General features: G+C 47.9%; 1 protein-coding gene across 2 annotated transcripts in view; it reads left to right on the top strand.

Moving 5' to 3' along the window:
• The first annotated feature begins 2,640 nt into the window (after positions 1–2,640).
• SCAF4 (SR-related CTD associated factor 4) overlaps positions 2,641–17,043 on the top strand; it is a 33,675-nt gene continuing 19,272 nt past the window's right edge. For both annotated transcript variants that reach the window (XM_071564592.1, XM_071564585.1), the window contains exons 1-5: positions 2,641–2,809; positions 11,573–11,656; positions 12,289–12,333; positions 13,450–13,611; positions 15,779–15,914. In XM_071564592.1, the coding sequence (XP_071420693.1) occupies positions 2,780–2,809; positions 11,573–11,656; positions 12,289–12,333; positions 13,450–13,611; positions 15,779–15,914 (457 nt within the window). In that variant the 5' untranslated portion in view covers positions 2,641–2,779. The remainder of the gene's footprint in view (positions 2,810–11,572; positions 11,657–12,288; positions 12,334–13,449; positions 13,612–15,778; positions 15,915–17,043) is intronic.

Here is a 17,043-nt window from a genome sequence, read left to right as displayed (position 1 = left end):
AAACTCAGTTTCCGCCAAGGCAAGTCGCGTTTACCCCTCCTGGTGCGGACTTAAGGGCCATCTCCTGGCCACGGCAGGGACTGGAAGAGCAGCAGCAAACTGAAAAAAAGGGGGTTTAAATCTCAGGAGTAGAGTAAAGCCTGCCAGGAATGATTTGCTCCACGATACCTGGAAAGATGAATAGAAGGCACAAATAAGGAGCTGTGCCACCGGTTGTTCTCAAGAGCACCAAGGAAAAGTTTTATTAAGTTTTATTAACTTAGGTCTCTTGTACAGGATCTCCTTCTCCTCCTCCTCCGTCAAGGATGATCTGAGTGCCTGTGATGTTCGAGGCAGGTGTGTGAGCCAAAACAGCAATGAAAATGTTGGAAATGTGAAACTGTTCCCCACCTGCACAACTTCTGTCTCTTCGCTGTAACTTTGTGGTCCTGTTTCTTCATCCTGAGAACTGCAGGTTTTTCTTTTTTCAAATAAATGAGTCACTAAAAGGGTAATTTGGGATTTTTAATGTAAAAAAAAAACAAAAAACCAAACAACAACTCGTGTCCTTCTGTCTCTTTGTTATAACTTTGTGGTCCTATTTCTTTATCCTGAGAACTGCAGTTTTTCTTTTTTCAAATAAATGAGTCACTAAAAGGGTAATTTGGGATTTTTAATGTAAAAAAACCCAAACAAAAAACCAAACAACAACTTGCTTCCTACAGTGCCAGTTTCTTAAAGCGCTGAATAATTAATTTTAATGTGATGATGTGAACACATTCCTTACAGGTGTTCTTATAAACCCCACCAGGTTTAGATATTGTCTCCTCAACAGGGAAAAAACCCAAACAAGTACTTTTTAACAAGTCTTCAGCAGTAACAGTGTGGCAGAGCTTAAAAACCTCGATGATCACAACAAAAATCACCAATTTCCCCTGATCCAGCTTCCCCCAGGTGGAATCCCCTGATCAATCCAGAGCAATCCAGAGCAACCCCCTGATCCAGAAGGATGTTTTACACTCTTGGTGGTCACAGATAATACAAGGGAGAGCCCCACAGCAGAGCCACCACTCTGCTTTACTTTGGCTAATTGTATTATTGGATTCCGGGAAATTCTAGTTAAAAAAAAGTTGCTCTCTAAGTTAATTACAGAGCGGCTGGATGAGTCAGAGAGGCAGACACAGCTCATCAAAGAACAAGGAACACGACATTTTTATGGGTGATCATTGTCAGTCACGTCCTTTGTCAGGAATAACACGCAGTGCTAATAATAATTTGGGAGACTGAGCAAAATTTAGGGTTCTGCACATCTTCAATGTCATTGCAAGGGAAGAAAGTGACAGACACACCATTATGTGACACTCCTTAAATGCCTGATCCAAATGAAAATCAGCTAAAGTTGTGCTTCTTTATGTGTGCAGTGACAGGGACTCTGCTGAACTCCCAAACATTTCAGATTTCACCCAGCCCGAGTGAGACTTTCACGAGTCTTTCATCAGCTGGGAGGAAGGTGAAAAGCATCACTCTGTGCAGTGCCCACAGTTTGTTCCCAGCTACACAGAACCATGGAATGTGTTCTCCCTCTGCTGCTCCTGCTTTCCAGGTGGCAGAAGAGCCAATTTTGGGGCAGTGACACGAACAAGACCCTACACGTGAAGTTAATGTACTGTGTTGAAACCGGCAAAAATCACTAAAAGCAAAGACACTGACACTTGGCAGGCAATAATATTTATTATTTCCCCCACACACTCCTCTGTAGGCCTTCAGAGTCCCAGAACTATGAAGGCTAAAGTGATTCTTTTATTATTCTGATTGCAACACAAGTGCCGAACAGAGCCCAAAACAGCCGAACCAGCCGAGCCCAGCCGAGCTCAGCCGAACAGAGCCGAAAGTACCGAACAGAGCCGAAAGTACCGAACAGAGCCGAAAGTACCGAACAGAGCCGATCTCGGCCGAACCCACCCGAACGGAGCCGAAAGTACCCGAACGGAGCCGAAAGTACCCGAACGGAGCCGAAAGTACCCGAACGGAGCCGAGTCTGGCCGAACCTACCCGAACAGAGCCGAAAGTATCCGAACAGAACCGAACTCACCCGAATAGAGCCGAGCTCGGCCGAACCCATCCGAACGGAGACGAAGCCACCCGAAAGAACCCGAGCTCAGCCGAATCTATCCGAACACAGCCGAGCCCGACCGAGCTCTCCCGAGCTTAGACGAAAGTACCCGAACGAAGCCGAGCTCGGCCGAACCCAGCCGAACAGAGACGAGCTCGGCCGAATAGAGCCGAAAATACCCGAACGTGGCCGAGCTCAGCCGAACTCTCCCGAAGAGCCGAGTCGAGCTTGGCCGAACCCACCCGAGCCGAACGGAGCCGAGCCGAGCCCGGCCGCCCGCACAGCCCCGCAGCAGCCCCAGCGAGGGGCCGAGGCAATGCCGTGCCGTGCCGTGCCGTGCCGTGCCGTGCCGTGCCGTGCCGTGCCGTGCCGTGCCGTGCCCGGGGTCAGTGCCGCCCTCAGCAGCGGCTCCGGCAGTGCCGCCATTCCCCCCACCCCCCCGCAGGGGGCGTGTCCGAGTCGCTGCCATGGCGCGTGCGGGGCCGGTCACGTGGGCGCCCCGCGCAGCTCTCGCGCGCGCTCCCGGCGTGCCCCGCGCGTGCCCCCGCCCGTCGCGCGGTCGGGCCGGTACGCGCGCGCTGCCCGCCAGCCCCGCCATGGCCGCCGCCATCATGGCCGCGCCCTGAGGGCACCGACCGCCCGCCCCGCCGCCCGCCGCGCCCGCCGCCCGCCGCCCCCGCCGCCGACATGGAGGCCGTCAACGCCTTCAACCAGGAGGTACCAGCGCGGGGGGGTGGGCGGCGGGCCGCGCGGGGGGACACACGCTCGCGCATACACACACATACGGCCGCCGCCATCGCGGCCTTGGCCCCGCGCTTCCGGCAGGGCCCGGCCCGGCAGGGAGCGACCGGCCGGGAGAGCCCCGGCCCCGCGGGGAGCGGGGGAAAATGGAGGCGAGCGGGGCTGGGCCCTGCGGCCCTTCTGGGGCCGCTTCGGTTGGGCCCGGGCCCGGCCCGGCCCGGCGGCGTTGGAGGGATCTCTGCTGAACCCTCGGCCGTGCTGCCCCTCGTCTCTGCTCTCCCTCGTCTCTGCTGCTCTCCCTCGTCTCTGCTGCTCTCCCTCGTCTCTGCTGCTCTCCCTCGTCTCTGCTGCTCTCCCTCGTCTCTGCTGCTCTCCCTCGTCTCTGCTGCTCTCCCTCGTCTCTGCTGCTCTCCCTCGTCTCTGCTGCCCACCGGCTTTGCTCTCCCAAAGGTCTCTGCTGTCCCTAGGCCCCATTGCCCCCCGGTCTCTGCTGCTCTCCCCCGGTCTCTGCTGTCCCCCTGCCCCGCTGTTTCCCGGCCTTGCCCCTCTCCTCTCCCCCTTCACTACCCGCCTCGCTGTGCCCCATCCCGGTGTGCTCCCCGCACGGCCGAGAGCGGGATCCCTGTTCCAGGATCCCTGTTCCAGGATCCTTGTTCCCGGCCCAGCCTGTTGCTCGGCAGCGCGGGGGAAGCCGCGTTCCGAGTCTGGTGTTTCCTCATAGCGCCCCGGAGGTGGCAGGGAGGGAGGGGGGTCCCTGTGCGGGCTTGGGGGAGTCACCCCAGCGCTGGGGACAGCGGAGGTTGGAAATCATTTACTCCTTCCGAGCCACGCAGAAAGTCCCTCCCTGTCATCTGACTTTTTCCTTTCTTTTTTGGTCAGCCGATGGGAGTTGGAAGCAGAGCGGAGCGTGGTTGTTTTTTGTGTAATAAACAGCGATTCAGTAGAGTCTCTGCTTTATAAAGTTTTTTGATACATGACTTAAAAATGATGGTTTGTTGTTGGTTACACCTCCACTTCGGCTGGGCACTGAGGCTCTGCAGGCTTGAAAATGGACAGAAAATGGCTCAGAGCTCAGGCAGAGCCTGTTCCCAGGTGGATGCTGCAGGTTGGGTGTCTGTGCATTTCTGCAGAACAGGAGAAATGGCAGCTGCTCGCTTGTGAAAGTTCACTGCAGTTTCCTGGGATCCCGTGACTAATCCCTTGTCTTGGAAACGGGCATGTTGTGTTCTGTACCTCTTCCTGTGGGGAAGGTGGGATGCTTTGGTTTGCTGCAGACAGAAGAGCTGAGGGAAATCCTGCTGTCTGAAAGAGCAAAGCACTGAATTCCATTGGGACGGCAGTTATGGGGGAGACAAGTGTGCTCCCTAAAATCCCTGTCCCGCAGTTTCTGGTGTGTGTGGCTGGTCCCTGGGGCTGCTGGTGGGTGAGCTCAGGGGCTGTGATCCTGTCCTGTCCTCTCCAGGAGTGTTTGTGGTGTTGGCTGAGCAGAGAAACGCCAGTCCTCAAACCCATCTCTTTCTTGGCTTTGTCCCCTGCGTTGCCTGGAGCTGTGCAGGCAGAGCCACACAAACTGAAATGGGCTGAGGGAGGGGGAGCTTTACAGGCAGATACCGCTCCATTTCTGGGCTTTCTCAGTGAAAAAAGAGCAGTTTCACCTGCGTGTTGTTCCCAGAGTGGCAGGAATGGCACAGGCTGGGGAATGTCTGAGGGCTCGTTCTGTCTGTGTCGCTTTGCCAGTCCCAGGTCACTGAAGAGTTAATTATTTTATTGGGGGTGCTACAGCTCCAGCAGTGAAGATGGGAGCAGATGCAGAGTACCCGGTAGGCCAAGAATTCCTGGAGTTGCTGGCCATGGAATGCCACTGTAGCCAGGGAATTGTGATTTTATCATGCAAGTCCCAACTGCAGCAGCCCCGAGATTGGAGCTGCATTTCCCACGTGTGCAGGAGGTGATTCCCTTCTGGCTCGGCTTCTGTGCCAGCTCTTTGCCACTCTGCCCGAAGGAGGAGATGCCACTTAACTGTGTCAGGTGATCCCATCATTTGGGACTTTCTGGGGTCATTTGGTGTTCGCAGCATGGCGGGAGGCTCAGGTTCAAAGCCTGGCTGTAAGTGAGGCATCCTGGAGCTGGTGGGTGTCTGCTCTGGGATGGAAGGGCCTGGGGAGGGAGCGAGAGGAGTTGGTTTGGCTCTGGCGGTGGGTGGTGACTCGCTTGGGTTGCGTAATTTGATCTGTTTGATTGTGGTGCTGCTCCCTCAGCCTGTGCTTTGAGCCTGTGCTTTGAATGCGAGTTCGCCAGTAAATGCCCTTTCCAAAATTCTCGTGTTTGTGCAGGAGCAGGCGCAGGTTCTGTGCTTGCTGCTCTGTCTTTATCCAGCTGTAGCTGGAGCAGATGCCACCAGCCCAGAGGGTGGGATTTGACAGGGCTGGGGTGTGTTTCCTCTGAGGAATTTCCTTCCAACGGGATCCTGCTCTGCCAGGTGTGTATATTGTGTTACATTCGTGGCACAGCATAAATAAATCACAAAAGGTAACTGGATAATGGGCAGAACTTTGTTTGGCTTTTAGGGAAACAAGCAAGGAGTTGGGAAAATGTTTGGGGAAACAAGGAAGCACTTTGGGGAATTGTTTAGGGAAACAAACAAGCACTTTGGGGAAATGTTTAGGGAGACAAACACTTTGGGGAAATGTTTGGGGAAACAAGGAAGCACTTTGGGGAAATGTTTGGGGAAACAAGGAAGCACTTTGGGGAAACAAGCAGGGACCTTGGGGGAAATGTTTAGGGAAACAAACAAGCACTTTGGGAAGATGTTTGGGGAAACAAACAAGCACTTTGGGGAAATGTTTAGGGAAACAAGCAAGTGTTTTTCTAAAAAAATAAAAACAACAACCCAAACAAACAAAAAAATCACACCCCTGAAACAAAAGCAAACATAACTCCCCACCAAACCCACACATCTGCCATGGTTTATAAATCCTGAGCATGTTTTCATTTTGGGAGAGTTGTGTGTCCTTTAATCTGAAAAACTTGAGGCAGAGTTTACTGGCTATAAAAGGTAGAAATAGAGACTTTTAAAAATTCTCCTACAGTCTTGCTGCTGGAAGTAGCATAAAGTCAACTTTCCTGTTTTGTAATCTTTTATTTGTGTTGAGTAATGCATAGTATTCCCTTAATCATTTGTCTCAGTGGTTAATCTGCACCACTGAAACATTTGATATCCCCCCGAACGAGCCTGGAGACAAACAGGGGGCAGATCTTGTGGGCTGTTTGTGTCAAGCTGGAGCTGCAGGTTCTTCTCTGCTGTTTGCCCCTACTCAGGGCACGGGGCAGGTGCAGTTTTGTGCCAATGGCAAGGCTTTATTTTGCCTCTTCTATTCCAGTCTTCCCCTCCCTCCCTCCCTCCCCAGGGCTATAAATAGAGTTGGCAGGATATCCTTCCCAGTGGTGCTCCAGCAGTGACTGGAGCTCGGGATCCCTGGTGAGAGTCCGGATGTGCATGGAAAGGCAGCAAGGACACCACACCAGCATCTGCCTGGAGTCTCTCTTGCCTCTGCACTGAGCTTGTTTCCAGGAATGCTGGAAGCTGTGACATTCCTGTAGGGATTCCCGGTAGGAGACATGAGAGGAGCAGCTTCCCAGGAGATGTGTTGGACACAGAGCCCTGCCCTGATCCTGAGAGCTGCACTTCCAAACCATCCCTGTAGGAAACAAAACTGTTCTGTGTTACTTCCATGATGTCATTTTCGTGCGAGGATCTTTTGTGAAGATGTTTCAGGATTTGTGAATGGCCTTTCTGGGCCACAGAAGTAGCTCAGTTGATGAAGTTGAGCTTCACTGCCTGGGGGTCATATCTGGCCAAACTTAAATTCACTTTGCTTTCCCAGGAATGCAGCCTGACAGCTGTGGGTGTTGTGGGGATCTCTCACCGTCAGCAGCACCTGATCCTGGCTGTGCTTCTCAGCATTTAAAGCTTGCTTTGATCTCTGAGATAGGAGGGTCTTCATTGCCGATTTCTCCTTTCCTTAGAGCCTCAAGGAGGAACAGGCACCTGGAGAGGAAAGGAAGTTTTGTAGGGGAAGGAAAAGGTACAGGGCCAACAGAATTCCTTTGGACTTAAAACATCCACCTTCTTAAAGTTTTCACTGTGCATTAGCAATAATGGTAACAAAATAGTGTGGTTTCTGTGCTTGTTGGTTGTGTCTTCCGTCATAGAATGGATTGGGTTGGAAAAGACCTCCAAGATCATCAAATCCAACCCTTGATCCAACCTCACTGTGATCACCAGCCCAGGGCACTCCGTGGGCTGGTGATCACAGTGGGGTTGGATCAAGATGTGGTGTATTCTCACTCAGTGCCACATCCACAGAATCACAGAATGGATTGGGTTGGAAAAGCCCTCCGAGATCATCAAGTCCAACCCTTGGTCCAGCTCCAGTCCCTTTACCAGATCATGGCACTCAGTGCCACGGCCAAGCTCAGTTGAAAAACCTCCAAGGATGGGGAATCCACCCCCTCTCTGGGCAGCCCATTCCAATGCCTGAGCACTCTCTCTGCAAAGAATTTCTTTCTGCTCTCCAACTTCAATTTCCCCTGGCAGAGCTTGAGCCCATCGTGCCCCCTTGTCCTATTGCTGAGTGCCTGGGAGAAGAGACCAACCCCCACCTGGCCAGAACTTCCCTTCATCCTTTTGCTTCTGTGGGCACATGAACAAATAACTACCATTATAATTACAACTCCAAGTGCTCCGTGGTTTGCTGTGTCAGGTGGTTTCTAAATGCACAAATAAAACACATTCCAAAAGGCAGTGAATGAACTCAGGCTGTGTATGGAGCCTCCTTTGGGAAGTGTTTTTGGACACTTTATGGAATCCTCGAGGGTGTGTTGGGCTGCTCTGGAAACTGGAGAAGGGAAAGCTGAATGGGGTGTCCTGGCAGTGACCTGAGTGCTCCATATCCTCTAATCACTGAACACCGTGTTTGTTGAGTAGGTGCTTCTCCCTGTGCTGTGGGGTTGGTTTAATAACTGTGTAAATCACACCAGGAGCTCTTTATTTGTGAATAAAGAGACTTTTTATGGCAAAGACACTTCGGCCAGAGAGCAAATCCAGGGAAGTCAGTTCAAGGCCTAAAAGGTATTTTTACCTTCCTTAAAACAGATAAATAAACTGGTACATCAAACTTAGTAAATTTTAAAACAGTAGTTCGCAGGCCTGTATGCAAAATACACCCTCTAAGGGCATTAACTGTGAGTGACAGGAGTTAATAATTTGCTGCTCAAAAGACTGAGAACCGAAGGCCATCCTGCTGTTCCTTGTCCCATTTCCCAGCCCTGCTGGCACCTCCCGGGGCACAGTTGGAGCTGGAAGTGCCTTGGCTCGTTCCTGCCCCTGCTTTCTGTGGTGCTTCTGTACTTTACACTCAGTTTTAATTTGGGAGGAGTCACTGTATGGTTGGTCTTCCTTTTGCTGTCCGCAGCGGTTTGGTGAGTTATTTAATAGCCTTTATTAGCCTGAAAACGAGCAGGTGAATTGTCTGCCTTTTGTGATTTACAGACACTTTACAGGTACTTTACAGTTTCCTTCCGTGCTGCTGTGAAAAGTACTCAGAAATATCCTTAAATCAATATCGTGTGTTGTGCCTGGAGTTCAGTGGGCTCTTTAATACCTCCCCTTCTCTTGTGCCAACATCCCCCAGTTGTGGCCAGTGGGAGCAGAGTCATTCCTGGCAGGTCAGAGCATTCCCGGGACAGGCTCCTGGTGTGGGGCAGGAAACGCTCCCAAAGCTGCACTTTCATTGCCTTTGTTGCATCCACCTCAATGACTTTTTAAACACAGCGTGAGGTTTTGTGTCCAGGTTGTTCATGGGCTGACTGAGAAAATAGTTGTATTATTGTGAGGACAGACCTGTGGAAATGGGAGTGGGGTTTGTAATGCACCAGTTTGGGCAATATGTGTGGGAGAAGATCCAAGTCTAATTGAACATATGGGGATAGAACTACATGGGTGTCTCACTGAGCAGCTCCCCCTCCGACAGTGGAAAGCCATGAGGGATTTGTAAGAGTGTTAAATTTTACATTTTCCCATCTCTAAAACATGGTGTTGACACATGTAAGTGATACTGAGAGTTAAATAAAAATCAGCTTTAAAATAGTCATTTGATATTATAAGATTTTGAAAAAAGCAGCAGTTTGATGTAAAATTCCAGGAGATGGTGGTGGGGAGGATGAGGAGAGGGCAGAGCACAGATATACGAGGGGATATCTGTGTGCCTTAGCCCTCCCTCCCTGGCAGTTTCCTCCTTGGATTTTGATTTTTCCCTGTGTTTCCCCCATTGCAGGGTCATGCTTGGGACACTTCTAAGTAATTTCTTTTTATTATTTTGCTGCCTCTTGTTTCTTGTTGCCCTGAGCCCTCCCAGTGTCCTGGGGGGTCTCTGCTGGTGTTCCTGAAGCACAAAGTGCTGCTTTGTTCTTATTATATGGGGCTGGATCCCTTTGCTGGAGTTGCTTCTCCACGTGGAAAGGAAAGGATATGGAATCCCTGTCTCAGTGTTGGCTCCTTCCTTTCTCCTCTGTCCCCATTTCGGGTTTGTTGTTGGGGTTTGCATTTTTCCCCCCTTTGTTACCTCTTAAAACAGATTTTTCTGAGTTTTAATAATACCATTTTGAGAGTCTTTGCACTTATTCCAAAGCAATTAAGTCAAAACTGAGAACAAGATTATTTTAGTTAACAAGTCAGTGCACAGACCCCTCTCTCCTTCTGGTTTGTATCTGGCAGTTTCGATTTGTCCGTGCTGTGATTTCTCATCAAGCTGAAATATCTTACACTTAAAATGGCTTTAAAAACCCAACATTCTGGCACCAGAACTTGCATGTTGTGGAGATGAATAACGACAAGTCAGGGTCTGGTGTTGGTGTTGGGAAAGGCTATCACTGTTCTGAAGGACAGGGTTTGTTCTGTCAAATCTCCTGGATAAGAACTGAATTAAGAAATTAAATACCTTGTTGCCAACTCTCGGTATTTTAGAGGTGTGAGGCCTCCCTTTTGTTCTGCTGAAAGCCTTGTTGGCTTTTCAGTTGCCTTTAAGTATTTGGCCAGTTTTTTTTGCCTTCTTCATTGATTCTTTTCCTTGACTGAGTGAATAAATCTGCATAAATTGGTTATTTCATCAGTATCTTGAAAGTTAAAATAAATTAATTAAAAATAAGAGAAATTTTTAAATGACATCTTCCTTTCCATTACACTGACAAACGAAGACACTTCTCTTATTTTGCTTTGTGAAATATAATTGATGACATTTTTGAGTTGTGTTCAAGGTCTCAATTTTTTCTTTATTGTAAAGAGCAAAATGAAATTATGTAACACAAAAGCATTTTTCCCCCCTATGATTTGTGAGGAATATTTCAAGGCAGAAATGACTCTGTGTGTGTGTAAACACTGCAGATCTCAGTGTTGTTTTGCACTCTACAAATCAGGACAATACAATGACTCTCCCTTTAGTAAACCAACTTAAATAGGGAGTTTTATGGGAAAATTGGAAATATTTAATGCAGCAGAGCCCCTAACCAGGAGCTGGGATAGAGAGGAGGGGATTAAAAAGTGATGCTGGGATATTCTGGGCTCTCTGTGCTGGGAGATGGGAAGGAAGTTTGGAGAAGAGTGAGTGGTCCTGACAGGCTGACATGGATTTTGCTTCCAGGCTTTGGGAAGAGCAGCAATGTGCCCAGGGCAGTGCCCAGTGTAGCTTTGGCAACTGTGTGTTTGCTGTGGGAATTTCCAAGAGCAGCTCATGGATTGGATGGAATTCAGTGCAGATCCAGAGGGGGAACTGGAATCTGGGATCTCTGGTGTGTGTGTGTATGTGAGTGCCAGGCTGTTGGTGACAACAAATCTCCTCAAATCCCTCAGTTCCCTAAACTTCCCCCAGGCAGCCAAGCACAGTGGGCATGTCCCAGTGTCCAGGGGGTGCTGGTATCCCAGGAATTGTGTGTCCTTCAGCTTTGTGTCCAGCCCTTCCGGGATGATTTCTGAGCTCTGTGTACCAGCTTTGGTTTCCCCCAGTCTCTGAAATGGGAAGGTAATGCTGATTTTCAGTTATGGACAGTCTGTCTGTCTGTCTGCCCGTCCGTCCCTCCATCCCTCCATCCCTCCATCTCTCCATGTGTGTGTATATATTTATATATATTTTTATATGTTTTTATATATTTATATATGTACACACATGTCATCCATCAAGACTAATAGCTACAGAAAACACTGTCCTTGAGGAATGCCCCTTTCCTGTCCTTGAGGAATGCCCCTTTCCTTGAGAAATGCCCCTTTCCACTGGGTGCCATGTGGAGAACAAGGCAGCCAAGTCTCTGAGACAGTTGGGGCAGTTCATTGTAGGATAACGTGGTATGGTCATGGCAAAGGAAATGTCAAACACTTCCATAAAGGGTGTTTGCAGTGCCTGGTCCAGCAGGATGGTTGGAAAACTTGGTGTTGGTCTGAGCTCCCTGATGGGTGAGAGTTGTGTGCATGGGGTGTTAAAGATTGTAGGATTTGGGCCCTCTGCAATTACTGGGATTTATTTGGGAACACAGACTGTTCCTGCTGCTCCCTGGGGGGTTTGTACAACAGCAGGTTCTCAGGGCCAGCAGTGGGGCCAGGCAGAGTGTGGGATGTCACTGCAATGTTGTCCTTTGGGTTAATTGCTTCAGCCTCAGAATACATTTTTAATGTTTGTTTTCCCTGTTTAGCTCTTTTCACTGATGGAGATGAAACCTCCTATTTCCCGAGCAAAGATGATTCTCATCACAAAAGCTGCCATTAAAGCTATTAAGGTAAAGTACAACAGAGCAAACACAAAAACTGAACCAGCAGCAGTGTTTGATTGTTTCACTTGGAAGTAAATACTCAGGATTTCCCAGTCTCAGTTTCAGGGATGGTTTATCCTGGTGGGTGTTAAGGCTGTTGTATAGAAACCAGTGGGTGGTGAACATCATCTCCTGATTTTTGGACTGGGAGCAAAATGCCAGCTTGATTTTATTTATTTATTTTTGATTTTTTTTTTGGAAGTCATTGCTTTTTAATGCTACACCCACTGGAGTGTTGTGATTTTTGTGAAATAAAATTTTAACTGTTGCAGAGTGCAACTGTACCTTGGTATTTGAACACTGGTCTTGCATAGAAAATAACTCCAGAAAGCTTTTACTGATATTTTACAACCTGCATCACTTGTGAACTCACTGACCCTTCTGGCAGAAAGGAGGCCTTGGGTCTGAGTCTCCCCCATGAAATATTTTAATCTGTGTTTTAATTAATTTAGCTTGACAACATCCTGCCTTTTGGAATGTGCCTGCAATACTTTGTGGCCTTTCCAAACTGGTAGGAAGCACAGAGAGTATAAAAACACTTCCTAAATGATGTGCCACTGTGGAGTAGTTGAAAAGTTAATCTATGTGTTTTTTTTCAGCTCTACAAGCATGTTGTCCAGATTGTGGAGAAGTTTATCAAAAAGGTAAAAAAATAATTAAAAAAAGTATTGATAAAGTTATTGTCTGCATCTATTACTAAGTATTGCTAATAATGCTGATAAATAACCACAAAGGCTTCTGTTACTCAGGGATTGAGGGAGGAAATCCTGGTTTGTTAGGATTTCATACATTTTGGTATCACTTTGTCTATATAACCTCATTTTAGTTTTCTATAACACATTAAGAAGGAGGGCAGAAAAAGTAAAGAGTGAAATTTTTGTCTACCCAGCAGCTGGGGAGGAAACTGGAGGTCCTGGACTTAAAATGAATTGTCACTAAGTTAATAGATATTTCCAGAAGTGTCAGTGTTCTTGCTTGCCTGGGCATGCAGCACAAAGCTGGAATGCTGTGTCTGTGCCCAGGTTTCCTGGGAGAATCACAGAATCCTAGAAATGACTGGGTTGGAAAAGACCTCTGAGATCATCAAGTCCAACCCTTGGTCCAACTCCAGTCCCTTTACCAGATCATGGCACTCAGTGCCACAGCCAATCTCACTTTAAAAACCTCCAGGGATGGGGAATCCACCCCCTCTCTGGGCAGCCCATTCCAATGCCTGAGCACTCTCTCTGCAAAGAAGTTTTTTCTGCTCTCCAACTTCAATTTCCCCTGGCAGAGCTTGAGCCCATCGTGCCCCCTTGTCCTATTGCTGAGTGCCTGGGAGGAGAGACCAACCCCCACCTGGCCAGAACTTCCCTTCAGGGAGTTCCAGACAGTGCTGAGGTCACCTCTGAGCCTCCTCTTCTCCAGGCTGAACACCCCCAGCTCCCTCAGCCTCTCCCTACAGCACTTGTGCTGCAGTCCCTTCTCCAGCCTCGCTGCTCTTCTCTGGCCCCGCTCCAGCCCCTCAATCTCTTGCCTGAACTCAGGGGCCCAGAACTGAACACAACACTCAAGGTGTGGCCTCCCCAAGGCAGAGTCCAGGGGAAGGGTCACTGCCCTGGGCCTGCTGGCCACGCTAGTTTGGATCCAGGCCAGGATCCCATTGGCCTTCTTGGCCACCTGGGCACACGGTTGGCTCATGTTGCACTTCCAGGCTCTGGGACTGCAATTCCCAGGCGCTGGAATTGTGTGTGACGTGGCTGTCTCTGGTTCTGTTGCAGTGCAAACCCGAGTACAAAGTGCCTGGGCTGTACGTCATCGACTCCATTGTCCGCCAGTCCCGCCACCAGTTCGGAACAGACAAGGATGTCTTTGGGCCAAGATTCTCCAAGAATATTACTGCCACATTCCAGTATTTGTATCTGTGTCCATCTGAAGACAAGGTATGGCTGTCACTTCCCAGGGGTTTGTGCTCCTGGGACGGTGAGTTTGGGTATTCTCTCCGCTCCTGACTGTGGGAAGGGTAAAACAGACTGAGGAAGATGATCAGAGGTGATAGTTAAATGCAAGTTGGAGTTCAAAGATGTGTTTTGCCTGCCCTCATCAGCTTGGTTTTGCCTATGCAGACACTTCAGCAGGGTGTGTTACTCTGCCAAAAGCTTCTCTTCTTGAGGCTCCCTCAGGAAAACTTCCTCTGGAAGGCAGTGTCTCCCACAGAAAGGAAGTGTTGCAGGAGCAGCTCTGGTTTTGTAGGCAGTGATGGTTCTGCTCACAAATGTTTTCTAAGAAAATCAGCACTCTGATTGCATCAGTCTTTCCCAATCCTACTTGAGAGTTTCATTGCTGGTCTCTGTTGCCAGCACTGGTTTAAGGCCTTTCTCAGTTCTGCTGTACTTGTTGATAGAACAGACTCTGAAAGTGCCCTGAATTCCTGATGGCCCAGGTTGTTACCAAAAGAAAATGGCTTTTGTGCCCTTTGTCAGGAAAATCCAAGAGAAGTGTGTTCTGGAAGTTTCCAGAAAAACACCTACTACCTTTTCCTCTGTAAAATACTCCTTTTCTACCTGACTTCTTCCCTAACTTTCTAATTAAGCTTTTGAAAGGCTTTGATGTTCTCTATTTTTCTAAGTGGAACATTTTGACCTTCAGGCTTTGAATCTGATATTGTGGAGCTCTTGGGTTAATTCCTTGGTGAAAAAGGGCAGTCCCTTCTCCTTTGTTTCTGTGCTCACCATTTTGTTCACCTGTGTGAATTAGACTGTCCACCTCCTTAATGGAACATCTTGATATAGGGAATAATTAAATTTTTAACTTGCTGGTTTGATGAATTTCCAGTTCCTAAACAAAAAAAGGAGTTTTGCAGATATGGTTGATACCTAAAGAGAATGATGCTGCTGTTTCTTTTTTAAACAGCCTTTCTGTAAGATTAATGTGACTGAAAAGAGGAGTATTAAATTTATTCATTCTTTGGCCTTTGTGTTGTTTTCAAGTTTTCTGGAGAGAGAGCATTATTTGCTGTTTTCAAGTTAACTGTTTTTCAGACTAAAATCTTTTTAAAAATAGACATGTTATGTTTCTCTCTAATTGATGTTATTTTAGCAAACATTTTGTAGAATTCTTTAACCACTTAGCTAATGAAGGCAGAGCTGGATTTGCATGGGTGTAGGTAACTGAGTCACAGTGAGACATTTGATTGTTGAAAGAAGAAGGGACAGAATCAATTCATTTGAAGTAAAAAGTACATAATAAAGCTTGTATGTGTGCAGGTGAGGTGACTAAGTCTGCACAAGGACAGCAATACAACATTTATTCTGACTTTTACCTGCCTCCACATTCCAACTGGAGCAACACAACTAGTGAGACATCATTGTTTTAGTGCTGGGCTAAAGAAGGAAAGACTAATTTCCAGTTTGTTCCTGAAAGCTGCATTGTTCTTCATGTCAAAAAAACAAAAAGAACTGAGCTGAAAATAACAGCTGACAATCAGAGATTCCAAATTAGTCCTTCTGCAGTGATCAGGGAGGATGTTTCTCACTTGCTTTCCTGATCTTTTGAATAGTGATGGAGATGGTTTTTGGTGTCAGCATAGAATTGGTGGTTGGGTTAGGGATGAAATCAAGGAAGCAATCCTCAGTCTGGCTTTGAAGTGTTGCTTTTGTGTTTTCTGGTGTACTTGCCTCTCTTCATTAGGGCTTTCCAGCTCTTCTTTTTCCCTTTGTGGTTGCATTGGGTGGTTGTTTCATCCCCTGGTGACCATCTGTAAAGAAATGGGGCTAAAATGATGTCCCCAGTTGTACATCCAGCCTGGATTCCTGACTGGGGCTGGAGTGATGTCCCCAGTTGTACATCAAACCTGGATTTCTGACTGACCACAGCAGTTTCAGCAAAATGTCACAAATTGCTCTTTCTTGAAGCAGACAGTAAAATAACTTGGCAGTTTTTGCCATGCAGAAGGTGATGCTGCTCTGTGTCATGGCACAGGGTTTGTTCAATGTTGTGCCTGGTTATGTTCTATGCTGTTCAAACCTTTCTCCTCCACACAGAGATGAGCTGGGACCCTGTGAGTTGGGAGAGCTGAATTCACACTGGTCCTTGCTTTTCTTTCAACAGAGTAAAATAGTCCGTGTCCTGAACCTTTGGCAGAAAAATGGAGTGTTTAAAATAGAGATAATTCAGCCTCTCTTGGATATGGCAGCAGGAACTAGTGCCCCTGCACCAATGGCAGAGAATGCTACTAACAATGAAGGTAGGAATGACATTTTAACTTGTGCTTTCATAGAGCAAATGGCAAGAGCTGGTTTGTTTTCACAGTGAAGCTCCTGCTCTTAGTTCCAGCAGTGACATGTCCAGAAACTCATCTTTGCTGTCACAATTATGTGGAGCAACTGAACTAATTTTGAATAAATGCTGATACTGTACTAGAGAAATTATCAGAATGTGAGCACTTCATAGGAGAATATATGAAATGTATATAATGAATATGCATATGCACACTTACAGGTGACTTCTTAAACACTTATTCTTTATTTTGCTTAGAAATATTTTTCTGTTATTTCTCAGTTTTATAATTCTGATAGAATTTTTTAACATTAGAATCCAGGTTGTAAAGTAGGGGTTTTACATGTCAAGTGGGGTCTTTCCTTGGACCAACTTAGTCCCAGAAAGCAGGAGCTGTCAGTGCCTCAGTGTGCAGCCCTTTCCCTGATGTTCCCTGTCCACATTCCCAAACATTTGTGCATCAGTTTTGTAATTTTAACATTAGAATCCAGGTGAGTAAAGTGGGGTTTTACATGTTAAGAGCTTCCCCTTTCCTTGGACCAGCTTAGTCCCAGTAAGCAAGAGCTGTCAGTGCCTCAGTGTGCAGCCCTTTCCCTGATGTTCCCTGTTCACATTCCCAAACTGTGCGTTTGTGTCTGGGCTTTGCTGACCCACAGAGCAGAGCAGGGCAGTGAGGGGCTGCCCACAGTGCCTGCACTGACCTATTTTGTGCCAGACAAAAGGCTGACAGTGAGATTTCAGAGTGGAGGATGAGAATCCCAGGCACTCAGCAATAGGACAAGGGGGCACGATGGGCTCAAGCTCTGCCAGGGGAAATTGAAGTTGGAGAGCAGAAAAAAATTCTTTGCAGAGAGAGTGCTCAGGCATTGGAATGGGCTGCCCAGAGAGGGGGTGGATTCCCCATCCCTGGAGGTTTTTCAACTGAGCTTGGCCGTGGCACTGTATGCCATGATCTGGTAAAGGGACTGGAGTTGGACCAAGGGTTGGACTTGATGATCTCAGAGGGCTTTGCCAATCCAATGATTCTATGAATGTGGCACTGAGTGAGAATCCACCATGTCTTGATCCAACCCTACTGTGATCACAGAGTGCCCTGG

The sequence above is a fragment of the Pithys albifrons genome, chromosome 1 (genome assembly GCF_047495875.1).
Source record: "Pithys albifrons albifrons isolate INPA30051 chromosome 1, PitAlb_v1, whole genome shotgun sequence".
Lineage (NCBI taxonomy): Eukaryota > Metazoa > Chordata > Aves > Passeriformes > Thamnophilidae > Pithys > Pithys albifrons.
Note: the sequence above shows the minus strand (reverse complement) of the source record. Positions and strands in the feature narration are given on the sequence as shown.